We start from the raw sequence: 25,659 nt of genomic DNA on the forward strand, positions 1-25,659 counted from the left end.
ACCTATCCCCTTCCCTGCTCCAACTCCGTCACTACACAGTTTTCTATTCAACCAACATACCCACAGTCTCTTTAACTTCTCCTTCTCCACTTGCTTTCCCCCACCCCCAATCCCCATCAACCTCCTAACTGGGCCTTGCTGCCCTCCCATGTCCCCAACACATTCCTGTATGCTGCCATGAGCAGCACTTTACTGCCCCCCGCCCGTACCCTGCTAACCCTTCCTCTCCATGTCCCAAGACTCCTCCATACCCCCAGTATCCAGACTGCTTCTCCCAGCATGCGCATGCACCTTGATGCCCAAAGACAGTGGTCATGTGGGTCTGAGATGTGCTTGTGTGAATGTGTGTGTGATGACTAATTTAGAAAATCACTTATTGGTGAAAAGCTTACTCATTTAGCAGTCTTTCTGTTGCACTTGTCTGTGAATCAACATCAACACTACATGATGAGTAGAACTCTGCCCTTTTCCTAATATTGTCATTATTCCACCCTGAATTTTCTGCTGTTTGATTTCAACCTTAATTACATGTAACATCGAAGCAATCACTATCTCTGTACATCTGCTTTCATAAACAATGTCAGAGGACACGCTAAATTAATTGCCAACTGCTTTCTGCTAACAAATTCATGCTAGTTTGACAAATAGGAAAAGCTGTCACTGCCAGCTGAGTATCTATTTGCATTGATTCTGCTAAGTCTCATCAGCTAACATGACAAGAGCCTTCTTGGATTATGTGAACATTACTGGCTTAAATGGCCTGAGGTTAGGATTTGAGCTTGAATTAGAAGTACGTCAATGTCAAGGAAGTGCATCCACATTTGGGGAAGGACCAGGTGCATTTATGTAGAGAAGTGAGTTAAACTGTTGCAAAAGTGGAGTAATTCTCCTTCACCATTTTATTACATGATAAGTAACCAAACTAAAATGGATACTTTAACAATCAATCATCATACATCCTTTACAGTGGATGATGGCCGTTATAGCTCAGGCATAGTGGCCATGAAAAGAACTTTGTGTCGAGGGGCAATAAGCCTCAGTTTCCTTGAGGCCACTGACCACAAAGAGTGATATCTGTTAGAGCAATGTATACATAGTAGCACAAATTGTGGGGTGATCTGCAGTAGCAAAAGCAGCATACCATGTGATGCACTGGCTAATTGCGTTACTTTACCATATCTGTCTGTAGCATGTGCTTCAACATGGATGTTTGTTAGTTTAGTTATGGCAAGGCTGTTCATTATGGTTGTGATGATGTGAACAGGTAAGTATTATGTTAACAAGCAATGGTTGTACAAAAATTTTCAAGAGAAAACTAGAAGCACACCTCAGTGTTGCCAGTTGGAAGGAAAGAGAACAGCAGAAATGTGTTATGAGAGGCAGACAGACAGAGGATACAGCCACTGACACACAGTGTTCTGTGTCAGTTGCATCATGCACATTCTTTCTAATTTTCAGACCTCTCTATTGTGGTGTGAACACCACCTTTCGACTATGGTATAGTGGAAGAAGGTTGCACAGAATGACACTATTATGAAGCATGGTATGGCGCTCAGATAAGCAAATGTGGACTTGGTGACATTTGAGTTTATTCAAGTGTTTTGTGGAAGCAGTGAATTTCATTGATGTGATGAATGGGGATGATTTTCTGATTTCATTTTGACTGTTAGCTCTGAGTATTTCAAAACAAAAGCAGGCATCAATGAAAACATTTTAGACAATATAGTGTTTCATCCACAATGAAAACAGTCTTAATTCTCATATTTTTTGTATCGACATCATGACTCAGAAAACAAGACGTAAAATTCTTGTGCAAGGGTAGTAATTCCCCTACCTACATAGTAAGGATCAGTGCAAAACAAAACTGTTTCAAGAAAATTAAGAGGATCTGCTACACTGGCATGCTCAATGCCTCAAAGTGGAATTGTTTGAACCATAGTGAGAGCTTTGCACCATGACACTTTGCCCCAACACCTGGCAACCAAAATTCAACAAGCAGGAAAATAAATTATGCTTTCAGTTCACCAGATGTTCAGAAAATATTTTTCAAAGATTAAACACTGCAACAGACGCAAGAGGTAAGAGTGTTTCGAGAGGTTCTTTTGTCACGTGTTTCATTTGCAAATGGTAAGTAAATAAATTTATCATAAAAATATGTAAACTCATAGTTCTCACTGAAATAAAAATGGATAATTGCACCAGTAACCTTTGAAGACAAGCATGGCTTATAATGTTGTGATATTTGTTCTTCAGGAGTGTCAAGACATAAGGCAAGACTGACAAATTTTTCCACACCAACTGCTAACAGTGGGGTGTGCTCCACACAGGGACGCCGTTTCTGTTGCAGGGTGTTCCAGAAATGTTGCACCAAATTTATAGGGGAGGTGGGGCACATAATAAAGATCGAAAACTGCACAGCAACCCACGGCCACAAATGTCATTATACGCCACTAGGTGATGCTGTACACAAGAGTACTGGAGGGGAACACTGCTAATTGGTGTTGTACACGAGATTACTGGAGGGGAACATGAGGATTTCCTCATTTGAGTATTAGCCAGCAAAGAGCAACTTGGAACAGTATACAAACAGTGAGCTTTCAGACATGCACTTAATGTATGAAATAGCTGAGTGCAATGGATGGAGCTGCTGGACAGATTTATCGAAAATGATTCCCAGACAGGTATTAATTGCACCACAGTTTGCTTGTGCATCTGCATTGAAATTTTTGCAAGTAAGAGTAATTAAGAAGTGGCACAGCTAGTGAGGGCAGGCCACAAATGTTGCCTTGGATGCCGTGGAGACTAATTCAAGCAGCAGCATCTGTGCCCTTCCCTGGGACTCAGGAATGTCTCATAGCAGTGTCTGGCGTGTTTTGAAGGCGGAGTCTGTACTCGTCTTTGATCTCCAAAGTGTGCAGTTATTGCACGCTGTTGACCATCCTGTACATGTGTATTTCGCACTGTGGTTTCTGCAACAAAATCTTGGTATGTGTATTTCCCAGCTTATGTGTTGTTCACTGATAAGACCACATGCACGAGGGATGCCATAGTCAATCACCACAATAAGCATTTGTGGGCACCACAAAACCTCCACAGTGTGTGGTACCAAGTGGCACAACATAGCTTTAAAGTTAACTTGTGGGCAGGTTTGGTCAGCGAGTGCTTAATCGGGGCGTACCTTTTACCATCATCCCACTTGACCACTGCAAATCATTATAATTTTCTGAAACAGGTTCTTCCTTGCTTGCTCAAAAATGTTCTACCAAATGTGGGAAGTGGCATATGGTTCTAACATGAACAGGCACTTGCTTCTTTTGGCCTGGTTGTTTGTAGGCATTTGAACAGCACAGCCCCACATCAAAGGACAAGGTACGGTGGACCGGTTCCCTGGCCCCCATGATCAACAAATTTCTCAAGCCTTGATTTCTTTCGGGGAGCCACGAAATCATTCATGCATCACAACCTGTGGAGTCTGAAATGAATTTGCCACAAGAATCATCTGCACAGCTGCTACACTCAAAGAAACACCTAGTGTGTTCGAGCATGTCCAGCTGACAATGCTCCGTCAATGTCAGGCATTTGTGGTGTCCTGTTGTAACAGTATTCATGTCGTACACCATGGGTACACTTTTTGTCCAATAAATCACTCCCGTTTCCTTTCTGGGCTTTTGCTATGACTTACCTTGACGTTTACAACCATGGGTTGCTACACAGTTCTCAATCCTTACGATGTTCTCTACTACTCCTAGGAGTTTGTCACAACATTTCTGCGACACCCTGAATGTTAAGTATTTTATTCTTGTTAACCTAATAATTGGTGTTTACTTCACATCTACCATGATGGACACTGCAGTGAACAAACAGCATTTACCATACCTACACTAACATGTACACACTTTTGTTCTTACACAGAGATCTATTTGTTATAACAGCATAGGTTACTGCAATATCATGCTGATCAACAAGCGAAGTACTTGGAAATCAGTTGAGTTTAACTGTGTCAATAACATGCTGGTTTAATTGCACATTGCAATTTAATAAAGAAGACTAAGAGAAAAACTTTGCAGAATTGCCAAGTGCAGGGGCTTGGAAAAAATTCTAATGTTTCTTAACCACACTTCAACTGAAGGGGTACGAGCAGCATCAGCAATCAGAAAGCAACTTTGATGTGTAACATCCTCTAGACATTGAAGTACTAGTGACATAGCACGCCTTCAGGTTGCTCATGGGTGAGTGGGCAAAATGCTCACATCCTCTTTGAAAGAACCAACCCAGCAAGCAAACTGCTTCAATTGACCTCTACATGGCTAGGTTACAGGATCATAAATCCAGTCTTCCTTAATACTATGGAATTATTGCACCAAGATTTAGACACAAACATACAATTTTTCAATCCATCTGTGAATGAAAAAACAAAGATTACTGTTTCATAGTGGTGTGTGTGTGTGTGTGTGTGTGTGTGTGTGTGTGTGTGTGTGTGTGTGTGTGTGTGTGAATTTATGAAAAGTTTTTTGTCTGTAAATAAACAGAAGCATAAGTTATTTACAATGTAGATATACAATGTGAAGGAGGTATGAAGCCCATGAGATTAGCAGTGCACTATTCAACAGGTCACAGTAACAAAATGCTAAGATATTATTTGAGAAAATAATATCAGATGACGATGGAAAAACAAAAGATAAGAGAAAGATGTAATTATGAAGAAACAAATGGAGAGCAAAGGAAAGGTACAAAGATTATTTACAAAAATCAAGGAATGGCTAATTATGAAGATAACTACAACACTAGATAAGAAGAACTGCATACGTGATGGTGAGTCTGGTGCTTCCTCTCAAAACTACCAATACAAAATGAATATGTAACAGCACTCTCAGAATAAACATTAAAGAAGTTGTTCAAATAGACACCTATACCAATTTGATTTCTGATTGAAGCTTCTTTTGTTTATCCACCCTTCTGTAAAGATATTTAGTGTCACAATAGAAACACTGTACATACCAAAGTCACGGCATTCCTTCTTAATGACATAAAACTCGTTGATGCTATAGCTGCATCAGTGATATAGGTTGATTTAAGTTTCCTAAATTTGCACAAGAACAAAAGACATACAGGTTGTGTCACAAATCAAGTTGAAACAGTTCAGTAGCTGAGGGCGGAACTCTGAAACTAAGTGTTGAATTTCACTTTCTGCAAGGTTTACCCTACCACAACTTTAGTCACTTTTGCAGCTTTTTCCCTTTTTCTCTCCAGTCCCCAATGAAGGGATCTGCACTTCTACAGAATTAGTGTCATCTTTTACAGAAAACTTTAGCAAGAAGGAGTGTCTTAAGTTAAAATTACAAAGTTTACTTTCCAAACATTTGAAAACTATACACACCTGTGGATCCGTTTCATCGACAATCTCTTCATCACTAAGAATGGGCTCAAATGGTTCCACATCAACATGGGGTTCATCAGCAGGAAAAGGTGAACCTGTGGGTGTTTCTGTTCTTCCACCAGTTGCAGCAGCAGGCAGGCTGGAAGCTGGAGAAATTACACTGATGGGGTTAACCATAGCAGTTGAGGCAGTGGCAGAACCACTATCAGCACCTGTAGGGACAGCGGCGGCAGAAGGAGGAGTAACGGTAACTGGAGGAGGAGGAGTAGGATGAGACGTTGGGCTGCCCGTTGCAGGAACCACCGTAAGCTTTACAGGTGAAGCAGCTGCAGGAGCTGGAATCACAGGTATGAGAACTGGAACAGGGTTCTGCATAGGTGGAGTTACAGGTCGAACTTTCAAGTTCACCACGGATGTTACTGCTGATGGAGGTGTCTCCGAGCCCTGTTTCACTGAGGCATCCACTTCTGGTAAAACATCACAAGACGCTTCGCTGGGCATGGCCGAACTGCCGAGTTCCACGACAGGTCCAGTTCCGTTCTCGTTCTCCGACGGTTCCACCTTGACAGTAACTGCAGATGACTCAGCTTCCATATCTGCTTCTGTTTCTGGTATCTCCCCTTCCGATATGGACTCCACATCGCCAGGAGAAAGAGAGTCAAACTTCTGCTGAGCTCCAGAAGACAGGGTCGGTGAACTCACTTCTGTAATAGGACCAGTGTAACCTATTGGCCTAACCACACAATCCTATACTGAAGTATTTAAATTACTAACCCTCACCCTTGTTTGTTAGCACCAAAGGTAAGAAATTTTCTGTACCTTCTATTTAACAACCCACACACAATATGCACAACACTATTTATTACTGGAATTTTAACACGGGAAAGAACAATAACCAAAACATCAAGAGAGATATGAAAACAAGAGTGCATTTCATAGCAATGTAGTTGCAAGACTGGAATAAAATGATACGACACTCTCTCAGGCACCAGTACGTTATCATTTTTCACATTTCTCCCCACATATGTTTCACTACAGGAATTGTATCACCTGTAGCTCCACAATGTAACTTTAAATCACATATACAGCAAATCGGTATGCTGTTATACTTTTAACTACAACCACACATGTTTTATCACTCGACTTCACACATCTGCCCGGAAAATGATCTTTGATCACTAGTTACAGAGGCACTATACTGATGCACTTCATGCTTATCACTGACTGTACAAAGCAAACGCAACTCTCTCTATATGTAAGATTGTAGAAGATTCCTGTACCTCTGACTGCATGAAATACTGTGAAAATGATTATTTCTAATTTCATGCCAATGAAACATTGATTTATTATAAATCTGACACTTCTGGCAGAATTAAAAATGAGAAATGTATCAAAGCAGAAAAAGGCTTACACAGTTTTATCATTTGCTGTAACTCCTTGTTTTGGTAAATTAATATCATGGCTCTACAACATAAAACAGGTAACAGAAAAAATACACAGGAATAAGGACACTAAATTTCTGAATATTGTATGTTTTAATTGTGTGACAGCATTCAGAAGCATAAGAATCCAACTTGTCAGCCTAGGAACAGAGTGACAATTAGAGAGTAAATAATAACATGAAATGTACCTGCAGTAAGTCATGTTCTGACTGTGTCTCTGTTTCTGAGTCTGAATATTATTCCAAGCAGCTGCGAGCAGCTGAGGAGCCAGAATTTTTGCTGCAGCTTCCGCAACTTGAGATGGAGCAACAACATGATGCATCTGTCTGCGTTAAGAACACTGACGATCAAGTCAACAACAAAGAAAGTACCTTTCTTCACTTCGCTGATGACCTCATTTCTGCTGGGTGATAGGGGCAGCCACCTTTGCTGTGTCACAGATGGCGGAGTCCTATCGTCAGCACTCGGCAACTGTTGTTGCTGCAGCAGCTGCTGCTGCTGCTGTGTCGGCGGCGGCTGCTGTGGCGGTGGCTGCTGCTGCTGCTGCTGCTGCTGCTGCTGAGATTGAGTCTGAGGTTGAGGCTGAGTTGGTATCGGTTGTGGTTGCTGCTGGAGCTGCAACTGTGGTTGCTGTGGCAACGGCTGTGGCTGTAGTTGCAGTTGCACTTGCTGAAGTGGCTGCAGAGGTGCAGGGGGACTACGTGGCCTCTTGGGAGAGCGTAAGGCGACAGCAGCAATGGCGGGGGCCTGTGGAGGGGGCGAACGTGGCCTCTTCCTAGTGTCCGGCACAGCGGCAGGCACGGGTAAGGGTTCGGGCTGTACGACCGCCGGGGAAGCGTCCCACGGCTGCTGCGGCAGCCGCCTTTGCTGTCTGGGCTCCGTATGGGGATGGTGGGGTGGAACTGGTGTCAAGTACGGGTGATGCAATTCTGGCTGTGGCTCGGTGACAACATTCGAACCACTAACCCACGGTGCAGGCGCTTGCTCTGTCGTGAGAGCCGGGCGTTCACGGCGACCCCAGCTGGGTGCTGCTCCCGCCCAGTCGCGATCGCGGTCGCGGTCCCGATCCCTGTCTCTGTCCCTGTCGCGGTCCCTGTCCCTGTCCCTGTCCCTCTCCCTGTCTCGATCTCGTTCTCTCGAAACCTCTCTGTACTCCCGAGCACTACTCGTACTGCGCTCCCTGTCATCCCTTATTCGGTTTCTATCGTCCCAATCGGGTTCCCGATCCCTGAAGTCCCTATCTCTGTCCCTGTCCCTATCCCTGTCCCTGTCTCTATCCCTGTCCCTGTCTCTATCCCTGTCTCTATCCCTGTCTCTACTTCTGTCCCTACTTCTGTCTCTACTCCTGTCTCTATCCCTATCTCTGTCCCTGTCCCTATCTCTATCCCGATGCCTGTCCCTGTCTCGATCCCTCTCTCTTTCACGCTCTCTCTCTCTTTCACGATCACGGTCCCTTTCACGCTCACGGTCCCTTTCTCTATCCCGGTCTCTATCTCTATCCCGGTCTCTATCTCTATCCCTGTCTCTCTCTCTATCCCTTTCTCGTTCTCTGTCCCTGTCACGATCGCGATCACGATCTCTCTCTCTTTCCTTCCCCCGGTCCCTCTCCCAAGGTAACTTTTCGTCTACACCACCACTATCCCACGGTAATGGCTCCCCATCGTATGGTGGTAGTGGTCTGGGGTCTTTGGGAGGTTCGTACTGTTCTGGCTGGTGAAGAGGTGCCTGAAAATAACAAAAAAATAATCTGTTGTCATATAAATCATGATACACTGATAGGCATTTGAGACTCATCCACAACACATACATGTAATTTGAAATGAGAATAACAGTTAAAATACTACTGTGATCAAAAGAACTGAATCACCTTCTGAATGTGTGTCGCAAACAAAGTTATAGCATAAATTTTGAGAGCAAGTTTACAGACCAACCACAGTCATAGCGAAATAGCACAAACAAGCATAACGAAATGTTCTATAGAGCTTGTGAACTTCCAACAGTCTGCCATTTTTTGATGCCAGAAGAGTAATAATTCAGTTTGACAACTTTCAACACTCCTACTAATCACATTAAATCAACTGTTTCCATGGTCGTAGGAAAATGTGAACTAGACAATATGTTCAAAACTTAGAAGAGTGTATGCACACATCATTTTTCAATCCCCAAAGACTATAGACAGCTGAAGCTCTTTACTTCATGTCAAAATCTACTGTGTGCAATTTCTGAAAATTAACTTAAACAGGTATGTAAAAGAGCTAAGATTTTCTGGTCATAGAATATCAAAGATCATGTATAATTTATGTATATGATGAGAGAAAACTGTCGAACAATTGATGATTATGCAGTAAAAATAAACAAAGAAAGCAATTTTGTCTGACAGAGGAAAAAAAAATCTTACAAACACGCAAAGTACTTGTCTGTACTGCAGACATCTATTTTTTCAAGAGCCTGACTTAGTTTCAATCTCTCCCTGTATTCTCTAAAACAACTACTACAACAACAACAGTAATAATAATATAATTATTACTTTAAAAAGTCAACATAGAAAATTCTCCTCTTTCAATTTCGCCAAGGACATGAATTAAACGCCACATATAACATATAGTATAATGGGATACTTTCACAACTCTAGATGGTTACACAATATTGAACTTGTGACGAAAGTGTCCACTGGGTGACAACACTGCATGTCTTTTTAAGTGCAACAATACACTTGAACACTGTCAAACTCGAAACTTTAAGGATTGATCCTCACATAATCATTTGAGGCACTTTTATAACATTTATTTTCTTGTGGTGAAAATTTTGAGATCAGCCTGCAACATTTATGCTACACTAGTATCTATTTTGTATACATAAAGCTTTGAAATCACCAATTCTTAATATAAACTGTAATTTTTGATCAATAAATAATTTCTCAGTTTTAATGTAAATGTGGGCTTTTCAAAAAAGAAATAAATCAAACCGTGGCTTACACGAGGCTGCTGTGGCCACTCTTCTCTGTATGGGTGTGGGGGATAGTCTGGTGCTGGATGGTACTGCTCAGTTGAATAACTGTTGGTGTACGGATCTGGTGGAGGGATACTTGTCTCCACCATGTACCCTCTGTCGACAGGTGGTGCAATGTCTGACACCTACAAGAAAATAATTCTCATACAATTTTCAACACCATTGACAACAAACTGTCTACAAACACAAATTAATTTTGTATGTCTTGAAAGTGCACAGCAAGAAAGGCAAAAATTAGTAGCAAGTACTTTGTTTTGACAGTATGTAACAACAGATGGAAGAGCTTAACTTTTATGAGCGTCTCCTCATGACAAGAAACATTGAGTTTACTCTTATTCAGCAGTCACTTAATTCCACAAAATATAAAAATGTTGGGACAGAATGGAAAGTAACCTGTCTTTATAAGATGATTAAAATTCTTCTGGGTGTTGTACCATGTCGGTGTATGAAGTATAAAATACTACCTGTTAACATTTGATAATACACTAATTCAGGGAATAATGTAGGTAGAGAGGTAAAAATTTATACACATGTTTGAAATTACGTGGGATTTTACTGAACACCAAAAACAAGTGCAACAACTGGCCAACAGATGGCACTGAACAGCTACACGTCAGTGATGCTGACCGAGAATTGCGCATAAAATGAGGGGGAGTCACATCATCCCTAGCCTGACTGATACACACATGCTGGAAGGTACAACTTTTAAGCAGGATGGCGCTCTACCCCATATAGGTATAAGTTTGAAAGATCTCTTGTGCACATTGTTTGGTGAGGATTGCATGCTGGGCCGCCACTTCTGTCATGATTGGCCTCCCAGGTTCCCATACCTCAATCTGTGTGATTGTTGGTTGTGGGACTATTTGAAGTCACAAGCCTACCGCCACCGTCTGACCTCATTATGGATGATAAGACAACATCCGAAGATATTTCCTCACCATATCTACTGATATGCCACACAGTGCTGTTCACAGCATTGTCTCTAGACAATAGGTATTGTTGAAGACTGACGGGCCAACTCGTTGAGCATTTGTTATAAAGAACATTGTCCTTTCGAAACATCAACTGATATGGTAATTATTGCTTTCGTATCATACGAAGCACCACCTATTGGTCATTTTGTAAACTCTGTTTTGGTTTCAATAAAATCTCGTGTAATTGCAAGTATGTGTATCATTTTTTTCCCCCTCTATCCACATTATTTCGTTAAGTACTGGATTTTTAAATGTTAACAGACTTTGTACCCTGCACATAAACTACAAGTCTGGATGTATTAAAATGGTTTTCCTCAAGTCACATGCTTAAAACATAAACACACATAAAAGTTGAGGAAATGTCCAAGCCTTCAGAGACAGTGGCTCGTCCTTCTTGCAGAAGGCTTGAAGGGGAAGGATTAAGGATGATGCAAAAGTACTGGCGAGGTTTACAAAAAGGGGACAGTTATGGAAAAGTTGTCCAGAACCCCAAGTCAGGGAAGACCTAGCAGACAGAATGAGACGGAAAGACTAACCTGGTGTTCTGGGTGAATTTTCCATTATCTTCACCATTTTCTAAACCTTGCCAATTCTTTTCCTTCGTCCCTCTTCCTTTGCCTTCAAACATTCTGCCAGAAGAAGGAGCCACTGGTTCTGTAAGGTTGTACATTTCCTTAACTTTCATGTGTTTTCTCCTGCTGACACTTCTTAAGTAGATTCTTTTATCTATCCAGTTACATTATAGTATTTTATATAATGATGTGGCACAATACCCAGAATAATTTTAATCACCTTGCCACCAGCTGCAGAACCCTATGTAGTTGTGTCTGTCTGTGTACACACACACACACACACACACACACACACACACACACGGCGCATGCTCACTACTACTTACTTTTAACCCCATTTCCTCACCTGGGCATGCTGTTGAACCCACTCTGCTGTTGCACTGCTGGCAGTTATAGTTTCTGAAGGAACTCTAGGATCGGGACAGGGAACTGAAGGGGGAACAGGCAATGGGCCCATAACAGTAGGGGCTGGAGGAACCACCGGTTCCTGTACTGACTTTGTGAGAACTCCATATACGGCCAATGTGATGGTTGTGTACCAGCCTCGTAACACCAGACCATCTGTTGGAATCTAAACAGAATCAGAACAGGTTTTAAGTGATATATCAACATGACTTCACAAAAGATATTATGACAGTTATTCAGACTTATAAATAATTTGTCAATTATAGCTCACAAAAGCGAAAGGAAGGAGTGAGGATGGAGAAATCAACAAGTAAAATACTGTTATTTATGACTATCAACAGAATGACAGCACATCAAATGTCTAACAAGGGGGTTTTATGGACTGCTCTGCCCTTTATGATTTACTTCATATTTATGGGGTCTGAAGTTCACTGCCTGGACATCAGTTTCTTAAAGCAGAACAACGAAATTCTGAAGAAAAAAAAACTCAAGAGAATCACCTCTGAGGATTACTCGATCTCTGAGTGCCATTAAGTACAAAAACTATATGAGCTTATTAGTAGTTTTGTTGGGATATGAGTGCACAGCATAACAATTTGAACCTTTCTAGCAACAGTGCTTTTTTAATAAGAGTAACTTCTTTTCTATTTCGAATTACTGGTTTCATGAAAATGAATTAAAATTTTGTACACACAAATGAAAAGCATTATTGTTAAATGAAAAATTACCTCAATAATACTATTCAATTTTTAGAAATAAAAAGAGTATTTTGTTACCTATTTGATGTTTCACATTTTTTATCACAGTTTAAATTTTGTGAATACTAACATTATTTTTATTAAAAATTATGCACTAATATTAGAGAATTAACATTTCCATTACCTGAAAAATATGAATCCGCTACGCACTCAACTACTGGTGGATATGTTAATAAGCTCTAACAATTTTGCACTTAACAATGCTCAGAAATCTCCTAATCTTCAAAAGTGTTTCTACTGCGATTTTTTCAGAACTTCATTTTAATGTTTTAGGAAAATTGATGTTTGGCCACTGACCTTCAAATACAATAAGTGAGAAGAAAATTGAAGAGAGTCCATAGGGTTCCCTTTTGAAAAACACACACTCATGCAGACAAGGTACAGGACTGTTCTGGGGAAACATAACATGCCACTTATGGGCACCTCAAGACCTTATACCCAGAACATAATAATTTCATGTAATTCGTTGTATGCCAGCATTATCTGTAAGAATTTTAGTACAGTCTTCACATTCACCATAATTAACAACTTGTATTGTTCATTCAAAAATTTTATGCTATTCAAAATGTACCTCAGTTTTGCACAGATGTATGCTGCAGTGAATTACCTTTATTAACAATTCATTGCTTCTGTGCAGAAGCTCTGTAACAAGAACGTCCAATATGGCCACATGCAGAATCATGGTTTGGTGAGGGTCTTGGTGTTCGGTTCCTATTTCAGCTAGGAACATGGCGTAAAACGTGTTTGGTTTGGCCTGGACCAGCGGCCATTTGTATAGCCATTCGAACATCTGACTTACAGTATATTAAGCAAAGTTTGAACAGCAAACCGGAGCTGACACCCAGGCAAATGGAGCGAAATGATTAATTCCTTTTCCAAAAGATTTCAATTAGGATGAAATTAATGCTTAGCTAATGGCACCATTTTTATGTGCCTGTTCGGATTTTACATGCAAAAACAGTTGGCACTGTTCACAATTTATGTGCAAAAACAGTCATTCTTAAATGATTCTGGGCTGGAGTGCTGCTGACGGTTTAAATTTGGTCCACTGGTGTATCGGACATTTGTCTAAGATAAGTTTTAACTGTTTGAATAAATCTTGTTTCATTTGGATTTTATGTGCACAAAACGCGTATTTCTGGTAGGTTTTTGAAGTGTGCCATTTCCACACTTTTAAACTTCAGACAGGCAAATGGATCAAGCTAAAACAATTTTTTTTGTAATCCAATAATCTTTAACCATTGTCGAGATGCAAGGGTTTACAGTCGACTTAAATGTACACACAACATTCATTCTAAAGCGAACTGAATGTGCGGAAACAGTATAAAAGTTAGTCAAATAAATAAAAAATGCATTCTTGCGATAAAACTGAAAACTCCCTTTCAAAAACGTAGCTTCATTTGCATTTTACATGCAGAAAACATGTTTGTTGAGAGTTTTTAATGTGTGCCACTTCTCTATTTCAAAACTGTAGGAATCATTTCAAATTTTGCAAGAAGGTAGACAAATACATGTAACTGATGGTCACATTCTGTTGTTTTGTAAAAGCTTTATCTGTTGTCAAAATACAAGCAACATGGTTCAAAAGACAATGCAAAAACTTATACTGGATCAGTTGTAGCCCAAGTTAAACAAAAATTGACATTGGTTGCCAGGCTATGGCTGCCTAATGTCAAAATTTTGGTAGAGTAAAAATTGGAAACCAGAATGAGAAATGCTACTATCATAGCAAAAAAGAAGGGGAATATGTCCTGGGCAAAGTTGGGGATGTAAAAGAAGGGAACTAGCTTTTGGACTTATCTGCACCTCCAAAGGAATTTACATCAAAACATCTTGACATATTTGCACTTTTTTTGCGATTTGATCCTACATCCCCAGGCAGTGAGCTCTCTTAATACTTAACCCTTGTTTCATGTACAGTGAGGGGTGTGAGAACAAAGATATAAATTTATGTACTTTTCAAGTATGGGATGCAACTACAATAGGAACTACACAACAGTGGGAGTGCATCTATAAGAGAAAGTATCCCAGAGTGGAGACACAGCAACCTCAACTTAAGTGACATGTAATGTCATATTGCATGACATGACAAATGCCATGTTGAACGACAAATGGTGTGTGTCACATTATACAACATGACATCGTGGATCATGTTACTTTACTTGACATGATGCATTACATTACTTGACATGGGTGCTAATACTAACAAATAAAAAAGTGTGAATATGTAAAGATGTTTTGATTTAAACATCTTTGAAGCAGGCAGATAAATCAAGAGCTAGTTCCCTTCATTTACATTCCTACTGCCCACAATATATTCACCTTTTTTATGCTACAATATGAGAATTTTTAATTCTGGTTAATACTATATTCACATTTAATTTATATTAAGTAGTTTTCACACATTAGACAAAAAATTAATCATTCCTAGGAGGCATCCTGTTAATATTATGTAACACTGCCTCTATGCTCGATAACGGCCTCAATTCACCGAGGACGAGTGTCCACAAGCATTTTCAGCCATGGGTAGCTGAAGCCACTCACTGATGATTATATCCCGTAGAACTACCAACTTAAAAGGATGTTCATTGTTACATGTCACCTGACACCCCAAATAGTTCCATACATTTTCTATGGGATCAAGATCAGTGATTTAGCAGGGCAGTCCAGGTGCAATAGAGTGGCCGAGTGTTCATCAAACAAGGAACGTATGATTACATATTAATCAAGCCTTTAACATGTATAGGTACTCTCTTACAGTCATTCTTTCAGACAAATTAATTAAAAGCAAATTTCTGGAACATGATGAAAAATAGAGTAATTGGTAGTTACTTAATTGTACTGTACATTTGCAACACAGCAGGACTCACTATAGGACAAAATGTTACGTATGACATACCATGAGAATACTCTGAATAGAAAATAGTAAAATCAGCAGATAGGGAGGCACATCGACTGTGGGCATCATTAAGGAAATGTCAAGAATAATTTATGCCACGCTTCTTAAGGAAGCAAAAAACACATTAAACAAACTTTACAAAAGTATCAATCTCTGCAGAATCCTTGCACATATCTCAGTTCGAATAAAATAAATTTTCTGTAGACAGAGAAGTTTAGAAAAGCATTGCTCATGCAAAACTCAGCTTCCCCTTTTCACACAAGATATACTGCGAACTGTCGATGAAGGGCAATGGGCAGATTCCATATTTCGAGATTTCTGGACAGCATTTGACACAGTGTGACATTGCTGGCTGTTAACGGAGATACGTGCATATGGAATAAGTTCGCAGATATGCGAGTGAAAACCCAGTATGTTGTCCTTGATTACAAATGTTCATCAGAGACAAGGGTATCGTCAAGAGTGCCCCAGGAAAGTGAGAGAGATCCACTGTTCTTCTCTATATACATAAATGATTTGGTGGACAGGTTGGGCAGCAATCTGCAGTCAATTGCTGATAATGCTGTGGGGTACAGTAAGATGTTGAAGTTGTGTGACTGTAGACAAGTTAGACAAAATTTCCTGTTCGTGTGATGAATGGCAGCTAGCACTAAATGTGGAAAAATGCAAGTTAATGTGGATGAGTAAGAAGAACAAACCTGTAATGTTTGGTTACAGTATTACTAGTGTCCTGTTTGACACAGCCAAATCATTTAAATATCTGGCCGTAATGTTGCAAAGCGATATGAGATGGAATGAGCATATGAGAACTCTGGTAGGGAAGGTGGAGGGTCGACTTCAGTTTATTGTGAGAATTTCAGGAAAGAGTGGTTCACTGTAAATGAGACTGCATATAGGATGCTGGTGTGACCTATTCATGAGTATTGCTATAGTTTTTGGGATCAGTCCCAGGTCGGGTTGAAAGAAGAAATCGAAGCAATTCAGAGGCACGCTGCTAGATTTTTTACCATTGGCTTCAAACAACATGGAAGTGTTATGGAGATGCTTCAGGAACTCAAATGGGAATCCCTGGAGGGAAGGTGATGCTTTTTTCGAAAAACTCTATTGAGAAAATTTGGAGAACCAGCATTTGCTGCTGACTGCTGAACACTTCTACTGCCGCCAACATATATTGCACATAAGGAGCACAAAGATAAGATATGAGACATTAGTGCTCAGACGGAGGCCTATAGACACCCATTTTCCCCTCGCTCTATTTGCGAGTGGAATAGGAGGGGAAATGACTAGTAGTGGTACAGGGCACCCTCCGCCACACACCGTATAGCGGCTTGTGGAGTATCAATGTAGACATAGATATTGCTCCAGTCATATTACATCTCCTCAAAATTAGTTTCAGTTGGTAGAGCAGCAAAGTGTTACTTTCACTCGAATATCCACCTCTACTATTCTGCAACTCGTAGATGTTGTCAGAGTGCATTAGAAACATCTGTATATGATTTTACTGCTCTCCATTCCTAAAAGAACAAGGATGGGAAGACAGAGTTTTTTTTTATTAGAGAAAGAGAAAGAAAGAAAGAAAGAAAGAAAGAGAGAGAGAGAGAGAGAGGGAGGTCAAAATAAATTTTGTAAAAAGTAAAAGTATTCAATAGATCAGAGTTTTCATCTGACACAGTAATTTCAATGCAGAAAGTTTCATGACTACTCTGAAACATCAGCACTACAATGAATCATGAACAAATGAATTACAACAGCAGAATAAAACAAAATAATTAGGAAAAAAGATTAATTCCCAAAGAAGTGGAACTTTATCGCATTTTTGTCCTAAATATTTAGGAAATGTCAACAAGTTTAAGGGAAACACTTACCCTTCTGTCACATTCTAACTGAATGTTTACATTCTGCTTGTATTCTAAGTCACCAAGGCTCTCAAATGTTGAAGCTCCCGGTTTACTCAGGTCATTCACGAAGAACTCTATTTCAAACTGCGAGGGGTTTGTTGCACTGTGAAAGACAGGAATATTCACTGTTAGTCTCTTACACAAAAATTCACATTCTGGGCAAAAGACGATTATTCACATTCTTTTAACATAAACAATTGATGAAAAAAAAAAAAAAAAAAAAAAAAAAAAAAACACACACACACACACACACACACACACACACACACACACACACCTCTTTGCAAGAGCTTTACTTCTGCAAATATCATGTCATAACATGTCATCACACGTCAAGTATCAACAAAAAAACTTTTTGAAAACTCGCATTCGCAATGACTTGAAGCAACGTGGATAAATATTTTGTACACTTGGCTACTCAATATGTACAAAGCAATTTTTCATAATTTTATTGTTACTTCTACCTCTGGCAATGCTTTGCATATGTTGTTGTTGTTGTGGTCTTCAGTCTTGAGACTGGTTTGATGCAGCTCTCCATGCTACTCTATCCTGTGCAAGCTTCTTCATCTCCCAGTACCTACTGCAACCTACATCCTTCCGAATCTGCTTAGTGTATTCATCTCTTCGTCTCCCTCTACGATTTTTACCCTCCAAGCTACCAGCCAATACTAAATTGGTGATCTCCTGATGCCTCAGAACATGTCCTACCAACCGAGCCCTTCTAGTCAAGTTGTGCCACGAACTCCTCTTCTCCCCAATTCTATTCAATACCTACTCATTAGTTATGCGATCTACCCATCTAATCTTCAGCATTCTTCTGTAGCACCACATTTCGAAAGCTTCTATTCTCTTCTTGTCCAAACTATTTCACTTCCATATATGGCTACACTCCATACCAATACTTTCAGAAACGACTTCCTGACACTTAAATCTATACTCAATGTTAACAAATTTCTCTTCTTCAGAAATGCTTTCCTTGCCATTGCCAGTCTATATACTGTGAATAAATTGTTCAACAAACAAACGGTGTTCATAAAACTTCATACTTTTACTTCTACTTTTATGGCCCAAGCCCACGTCGAATTAAACACAACTTAGTTTAAAATGGAAATAGCACGTCTCCATGGTGCTTCATTCATGTTACCTCTACGATATTTATTAACAGAGCACCAGAATGTGTGTTGTTACCACAAGAATCAACAAATGAAGTAAAGGTAGCGTGCAAAGAATGGCAGAAGGATGATGCAAGTGCACCAAATCTAATAGAAGATGCACTACATAAATAAGCTGCTGAACTTGTGTTGATAAGGAATATTGCTAAAGTAGTATGCGCAGTCTGAATGTAGCAGCACACAATGTTTAAACATGTTAACTGAAACCTTTTCTGGGGTCAAGCACATGACACACGATATTAGGACACATGTAACTCAGCTGCAAAAGTGATCCATATATCGAAATGAAGAATAAACAAAATGTGAAGAGAATATGCTGGCTGAAAGAATAATAAATGATTGATTTTTTTCTATGTTGGGAAGGGAATGAGGTAATTTTAAAGATCTCTGGGATAAAATACCATCGGCAAAACAGAGTTTGAGTTTTCTTATTGAAAACTCCTTCGCTACTGGATTGCATGAACAAAATACAACCGAAAAACTACATTTGTCATTTATAATGCACAAAATGAATAAAATAGTTAACAGTTAGGTGAAGATGTCAAAAGAGTGAACAGCAGTATGTCCATGAACACATGTGACAGAAATAATGAGTGACAAAATGAGAAGGCGAGCGGAGACAATGCGTTTACTTCATGCATCATCTGTGCAGCTACTGGGAGCTGTGACAGTGGTACTATGAAACATATCACTCCAATTAAACAGTTCTTTGTTTTGCAAAGTGACTTTGATGTTCTTGAAGTGATTTCATTAGGAAAACAAGACAATGACATGTGTGCATTTGCTCAGGGAACATGTTTTATCAAAATAAGACAAAGCAGTGAATGGAACAGTGGCAGAATGGACAAAGTTAAAAAATGACTGATGCAAGTGCTTATTTGTTCTCAGCCAAGGCAGCTACAAATAACAGCTACAATGTAATCTTTGAGTGTAAAAGTATTAGGAGTTGGAAGAAAATCCATTGGCAGCATTTTCATGACAGATTATATGGAAAATGGGCTGTATGTGTTGAATACGCATGTTATAAGACCAGAAAATAGCAATAAAATGAACTTGTGACACCATCTGAAACAACACAAATGTGCCACACAAGATTGAGTCATCAAAATTAACAACACATCAAGAACATCTAGAAAAAACTTGTCATCTTTACAGAATGTTGCAAGGCTGAATTTTGGGATGATTAAGATAGATGCACAGAACAGAATTCATGCAAAGAATAAACCACTCCACAGTTAATGGGGAATTAATCCATGCAGATGTCAATGGACTAGTGAGTATCGAATTGTTTGGAGGTGCTTGATATTACATAAGGTTTCAACAATGATTTCAGTATATTCTACTGTATTTTGTTTCTAAAACTTAAAAATGGAGTACACAATGCACTTAACTAATTTTTAAATTAAGTATAACCCAATGTACAAGGAATTAAACTATTTAGATGACAGAGACAAAGAATTTAATGACAAAAAAGTTAAGGAATTTCTCACAGAATTATTGCATCCTCCACCCTTGGTCCTCCACCCTACAATATCATGTGGCCAAACCAAAAAGAATAGGACAATTGTTGAAGCTGCAAAGTCGATGTTGAAACGAAGTAAACTATCAAAGGATTGTGGGTGGAAGGCTGCAACACAACAGTCTATATCTTAACTCATACTAGAAGATATTCAGTTCCAGAAAAAAAAACCTATGAGCTGTGCTACAATAAACCTGTAGGAGAACTTGATCAGCACAAAATTTTTGGCACAGACTCATACAAACAAACACTTCCATTCAAAGTTTGATAAGAAGGCTGCTTTTGCACAACTTGCTGGGTATGTCAATGACAAAAATGGAATTAGACTATTGACTCCTCCCAACAAAACGAGACTTAGAAGCAAGGATCAAAGCTGCATCCAGAACATCATATTCACTCAACAAATTATGGTCGTCCAAAATTTGTTCCGGAGGAATCAAAATAAGGGCATATAAAACTATAATCAGACCAATAATACTATACGTGGAAAACAAGAATAGGTGAGAATGCAGAGAGAAAGATAAAGGTTTTAAAATCCTGGTCCAAGCCAGTCTGTGAGGGAGGATAATTGCGAAGGAGAAAAAAACATGGAGCTCATGGAGATATGAGTTCTTTATCTTAATCCAACGCAATATCTAAAAAATTATGCACTGGATTACAAAACCGAAAAATGTGTGTTCAGTATTTTTAAAAATGCGGATACCAATGTTGACCCTCATACCCCGCCTATATGAGAACATCCCATTTTTATTGTAGAATCAGATTCTATGGGAAAAAATATGTAACTTTGGTATATAACACTTCATCAATGCACAATAGATGGCACTGTAATTGACAAACAACACATTCGAGTTCCAAAATGGTATTATCTCAACAAAAATGCATTGGATCAAAAACATAAAACCAGATGTCTGTGGCAAATAGCTCAGTGTTTTGCAGTTTTCTCCATGTAGCCATTTTGAAACATACATACATTTATTCACTCACTCGTTCATTCAATCATTATTTGACTTGACCTCCTTGCAGGTATATTGGCACTCATTTCTTAAATCCATTTCTTGACAAACTGACAGAGTTATTAAGAAGAACGCAGGCTATTATGATAGTAGACAAAATAAAAATGGCTTATATTTATGGAGAAAGTGGCAGGAATAGAAATAACACTAATCCTCTGTGCTTAATGTTTTCCAGTCAGGATGCAATCATGTGCTTCTTTTTGTTGGGTTGTTTGATAGTTCTCTACCAAGAGAACTGTACGGCGATGCAAATGGAACTGTCAAGAAACAGTTGCTGGAGAGAATAATGAAACTGCGATATTAGTTGCAGTGAATCACAATCCCCAGCACTCGGCAATTAAGTCATGCATCAGGAATTAGTCAGACTACCATTTGCTGAATTTTACAACATAAACTGTTTACTGTTTCATATTTCCCCCTGTAAGGGATTTAATAGCAACAGTTTCCAAAACTGAACAACATTCTGTCAGTGGATGCTTCAGAAAATACAGAAAGAGCCCAATTTCTTCACTTGAGTATTGTGCTCTGATGAGTCAGTCTTAATGCCTGAAATGGTCAGATATGATATCTGAAACAGAAAAAGGCAAATGTGTAAGACAGTCTTCTTCCACAGGAAATCAAAGTGAGAAAAATTTGGCACACTTGATTCTGGATGAAGTAAAGTACGAAGTCACTGTAACAATAAATCAACGGGATTCCTAAAGGCAGTAACTTCTGATTTTTCTGAAAAAGATAAACTGGAGAAGAGAAGACAAAGAAGAAAAACTGCCTGATGGAGAATGGTGAATTCTTGATGCTCACAAAAGTTGGTGCTGATGAATGGAAACATGCAAATTGTTTTTCTGAAGTATTGCAGTCAAATGAGAAGGAAAACTGAATGAAAGCTATTAATGAAGAAATTGAATTGGTTGGGAGAAACAATATGTGGGTGTTAGCTAACTGTCTTAGGAATGCCAAGGTACTGCAGAATCCCTGGGTTTTACATCAAAAACCTGCGTCTGATGAAAATGCTAACTCCAAAGCCCAATAGGTTGCTAAAGGGTATATTTAGAAAGCAGGAACTGATTATGATAATGCTGGTAAAACAATATGATGTAAAGACAGCCTTTCTGACTGCAATATTTCCAGATGAAGCATATCTGGAACAACCAGAAGGTTTCAAAGATAATGTAGATCAAGTGTGTGTCTTGACAGTCTTTATTGTCTCAAACAACCCCTGCACTACTGAAACAAATGTTTTATGTAAGTCATGAAAAAAGATGGATTTCATCGCAAACACAATGAAAACAGATTCTGTAGAAATTTATGTTGATGATGGCCTAATTGTTGGCAGTGACAAGGCAGAAACTACTGCTTTTACAAATACTTAACAATGTGTATTTGATATGAGAATAGGTATTCTTAGCATATTCTTCAGCTAAAAAATGATGCAGAATGAAAATGGGGCGATTGCATTATGTTACATTGTAGCTGCTGCTGTGATCTTCCGTCCAAAGACTGGTTTGATCTAGTTCTCCACAATAACCAATCCTGTATAAATCTCTTCCTCTCTGCATAACTAATTATTGCAACCTACATCCATTTGAACCTGCTTACTGTAGTCATCCCTGGTCTCCCTGTACAATTTTTAACTCTCCGCCCCCAGATTCCTTCTATTATCAAACTGATGATTCATTGATGCATCAGGATGTGTCCTACCACTGATCTCTTCTTTTAACCATGTTGTGTCACAAATTTCTTTTTCTTCAATTTGGTTCAGTACCTCTTCATTTTTTATCAATTTACCCATCAAACTTCCTACATTCTTTCATAGAACCACATTTCAAAAGCTTCTATACTCTTCTTGTGTGAACTGCTTATCATCAACATTTCACTTCCATACAGGGCTACATTCCATACAAATACCTATTGAAAAGACGTAGTAACGCTTAAGTTTGTATTCTATGTTATCAAATTTATCTTTTTTAGCAATTTTCTTGCTATGGCCAGTCTGTGTCTGTATTTTATATTCTCTCTATTTCAGCCATCATCAGTTATTTTGCTGATCAAGTAGTAAAACTCTTTGACCTCTTTCAGTGCCTTATTTCCTAATCTAATTCCAGCATCATCATCTGATTTATTTTGATAAATTCTTTTATATCCGATACCAGAATCATGTATTTATTAAAAGACAATTCCATTTCCCATCCTAGACATTATGTACGAGGGTAATCCCAAAAGTAAGGTCTCCTATTTTTTTTATAAGTAAATACATCAGTTTATTTCTACAATGGTTTACATCTGTTTACAGCTTGAACATTTAGCTATTTTTCGGCATAATCACCATATCAGTCAATGCATTTTTGTACACGCTGTGGCAGTTTTTGCATGCACATGTCATACTAGCAAGTTGTTCAGAAAGTTATGAACCTCTTCTTTCACCTCATCGTTGGAGCTGAATCGCTGGGAACACAATTAATGCTGACAGGTACTGTGAGATTCTGAAAAAACTCAAACAGGTGATTCAGAAACGGAGAAGTGGAATGTTGAGCAAGGGCATACACATTCTCCATGACACCGCTCGCCCACACATTGCTCAGCAAACCGTTGCTCTCCTGTGACAGTTTCAGTTGAACATAATCACCCACCCTATAGTCCTGACTTGGCCCCAGTGACTATCACCTGTTCCCTACGTTAAAAGAACATTTGGCCGGAAAGTGATTCAGCTCCGATGACGAGGTGTAAGAAGAGGTTCATAGCTTTCTGAACAGCATGGCAGCAAGCTGGTATGACATGGGCATACAAAAACTGCCACAGTGTCTACAAAAATGCATCGTCAGGAATGGTGATTGTCGAAAAATAGCTAAATGTTCCATTATGACAGCTGCCACCCATTCCTTATCAAACGGTCCCTTCCCTACAGCCTAGGTCTTTGTGGCAAACGAATCTGCTCCAGTCTTGAATCCCTGAACCATTACACCAACAACCTGAAAACAGCTTTCGCATCCCGCAACTACCCTCCCAACCTGGTACAGAAGCAAATAACCAGAGCCACTTCCTCATCCCCCCAAACCCAGAACCTCCCACAGAAGAACCCCAAAAAGTGCGGCACTTGTGGCAGGATACTTTCTGGGACTGGATCAGACTCTGAATGTGGCTCTCCAGCGGGGATACGACTTCCTCAAATCCTGCCCTGAAATGAGATCCATCCTTCATAAAATCCTCCCCACTCCACCAAGAGTGTCTTTAAGCCGTCCACCTAACATTCGTAACCTCTTGGTTCATCCGTATGAAATCCCCAAACCACCTTCCCTACCCTCTGGCTCCTACCCTTGTAACCGCCCCCAGTGTAAAACCTGTCCCATGCATCCTCCCACCACCACCTACGCCAGTCCTGTAACCCGGAAGGTGTATACGGTCAAAGGCAGAGCCACGTGTGAAAGCACCCACATGATTTACCAACTGATCTGCTTACACTATGAAGCTTTCTATGTGGGAATGACCAGCAACAAACTGTCCATTTGCATGAACGGACACAGGCAGACAGTGTTTGTTGGTAATGAGGATCACCCTGTGGCTAAACATGCCTTGGTGCACGGCCAGCACATCTTGGCACAGTGTTACACCGGCTGGGTTATCTGGATGCTTCCCACTGACACCAACCTATCAGAACTCCGGAGATGGGAACTTGCCCTTCAATATATCCTCTGTTCCCATTACCCACCAGGCCTCAACCTCCGGTTGCTGCTGCTCATACCTCACCTGTCATTCAATAACATCTTTGCCTCTGTACTTCTGCCTCGAGTGACATCTCTGCCCAAACTCTTTGCCTTTACATATGTCGCTTGTGTGTGTGTGTGTGTGTGTGTGTGTGTGTGTGTGTGTATACCTGTCCCTTCCCTTCCCTTCCCTTCCCTTCCCTTCCCTTCCCTTCCCTCCCCCCCCCCCCCCCCCCCCCCCCCCAGGTAAGTCTTTCCGCTCCCGGGATTGGAATGACTCCTTACCCTCTCACTTAAAACCCACATCCTTTCGCTTTTCCCTCTCCTCCCCTCTTTCAAGATGAAGCAAGCGTGGGTTGCAAAAGCTTGAAATTTGTGTGTGTGTTTGTGGTTTTTTTTGTCTCTATCAACGTACCAACGCTTTCGTTTGGTAAATTACAGAATCTTTGTTTTTAGATATATTTTTCCCACATGGAATGTTTCCCTCTATTATATATATAAGGAGACCTTACTTTTGGGATTACCCTCGTAGTCACTGTCATTTATTTTATGACCAGCTGATTTTGGCACTGTGCCATTTTCAGTCACTACCACCAGGGTGACAATGTAAAATTATGGTGATAGAAGTAGCACTTAAAAATGGCAATCCATCAGTGTCAGCTGATCAAACGACATAAAGGACAGAGATTGTATAACAGCCAAGGTGGAAAATACAATTATCTTCTGATTTAATTTGAGTGCATTCCACAACTACATATGCTTCCGCTGATGTTCATTTTATAATCTCTTTTCAAGACACTATCCATTTCTTTCAACTATTATTTTGAGGTCTTTGCTATCACTGACAGAATTGCAATGTCATCAGCAAACTTCAAAGTTTTTATTTCTTCTCCCTGAACCTGTTCCAAATATCTCCTCAC

At 39.7% G+C, this 25,659-nt stretch overlaps 1 protein-coding gene across 1 annotated transcript in view; it reads right to left on the bottom strand.

Moving 5' to 3' along the window:
* The window catches only part of LOC126355879 (protein virilizer), a 97,933-nt gene that overhangs the window by 48,277 nt on the left and 23,997 nt on the right, over positions 1 to 25,659 (bottom strand). The window contains exons 3-7 of the mRNA XM_050006379.1: positions 17,302 to 17,437; positions 11,721 to 11,945; positions 9,795 to 9,953; positions 7,191 to 8,544; positions 5,378 to 6,081 (exon numbers count right to left, since the gene is read on the bottom strand). Coding sequence (XP_049862336.1) covers positions 5,378 to 6,081; positions 7,191 to 8,544; positions 9,795 to 9,953; positions 11,721 to 11,945; positions 17,302 to 17,437 — 2,578 coding nt within the window. The remainder of the gene's footprint in view (positions 1 to 5,377; positions 6,082 to 7,190; positions 8,545 to 9,794; positions 9,954 to 11,720; positions 11,946 to 17,301; positions 17,438 to 25,659) is intronic.

The sequence above is a fragment of the Schistocerca gregaria genome, chromosome 3 (assembly GCF_023897955.1).
Source record: "Schistocerca gregaria isolate iqSchGreg1 chromosome 3, iqSchGreg1.2, whole genome shotgun sequence".
Classification (NCBI taxonomy): Eukaryota; Metazoa; Arthropoda; class Insecta; order Orthoptera; family Acrididae; genus Schistocerca; species Schistocerca gregaria.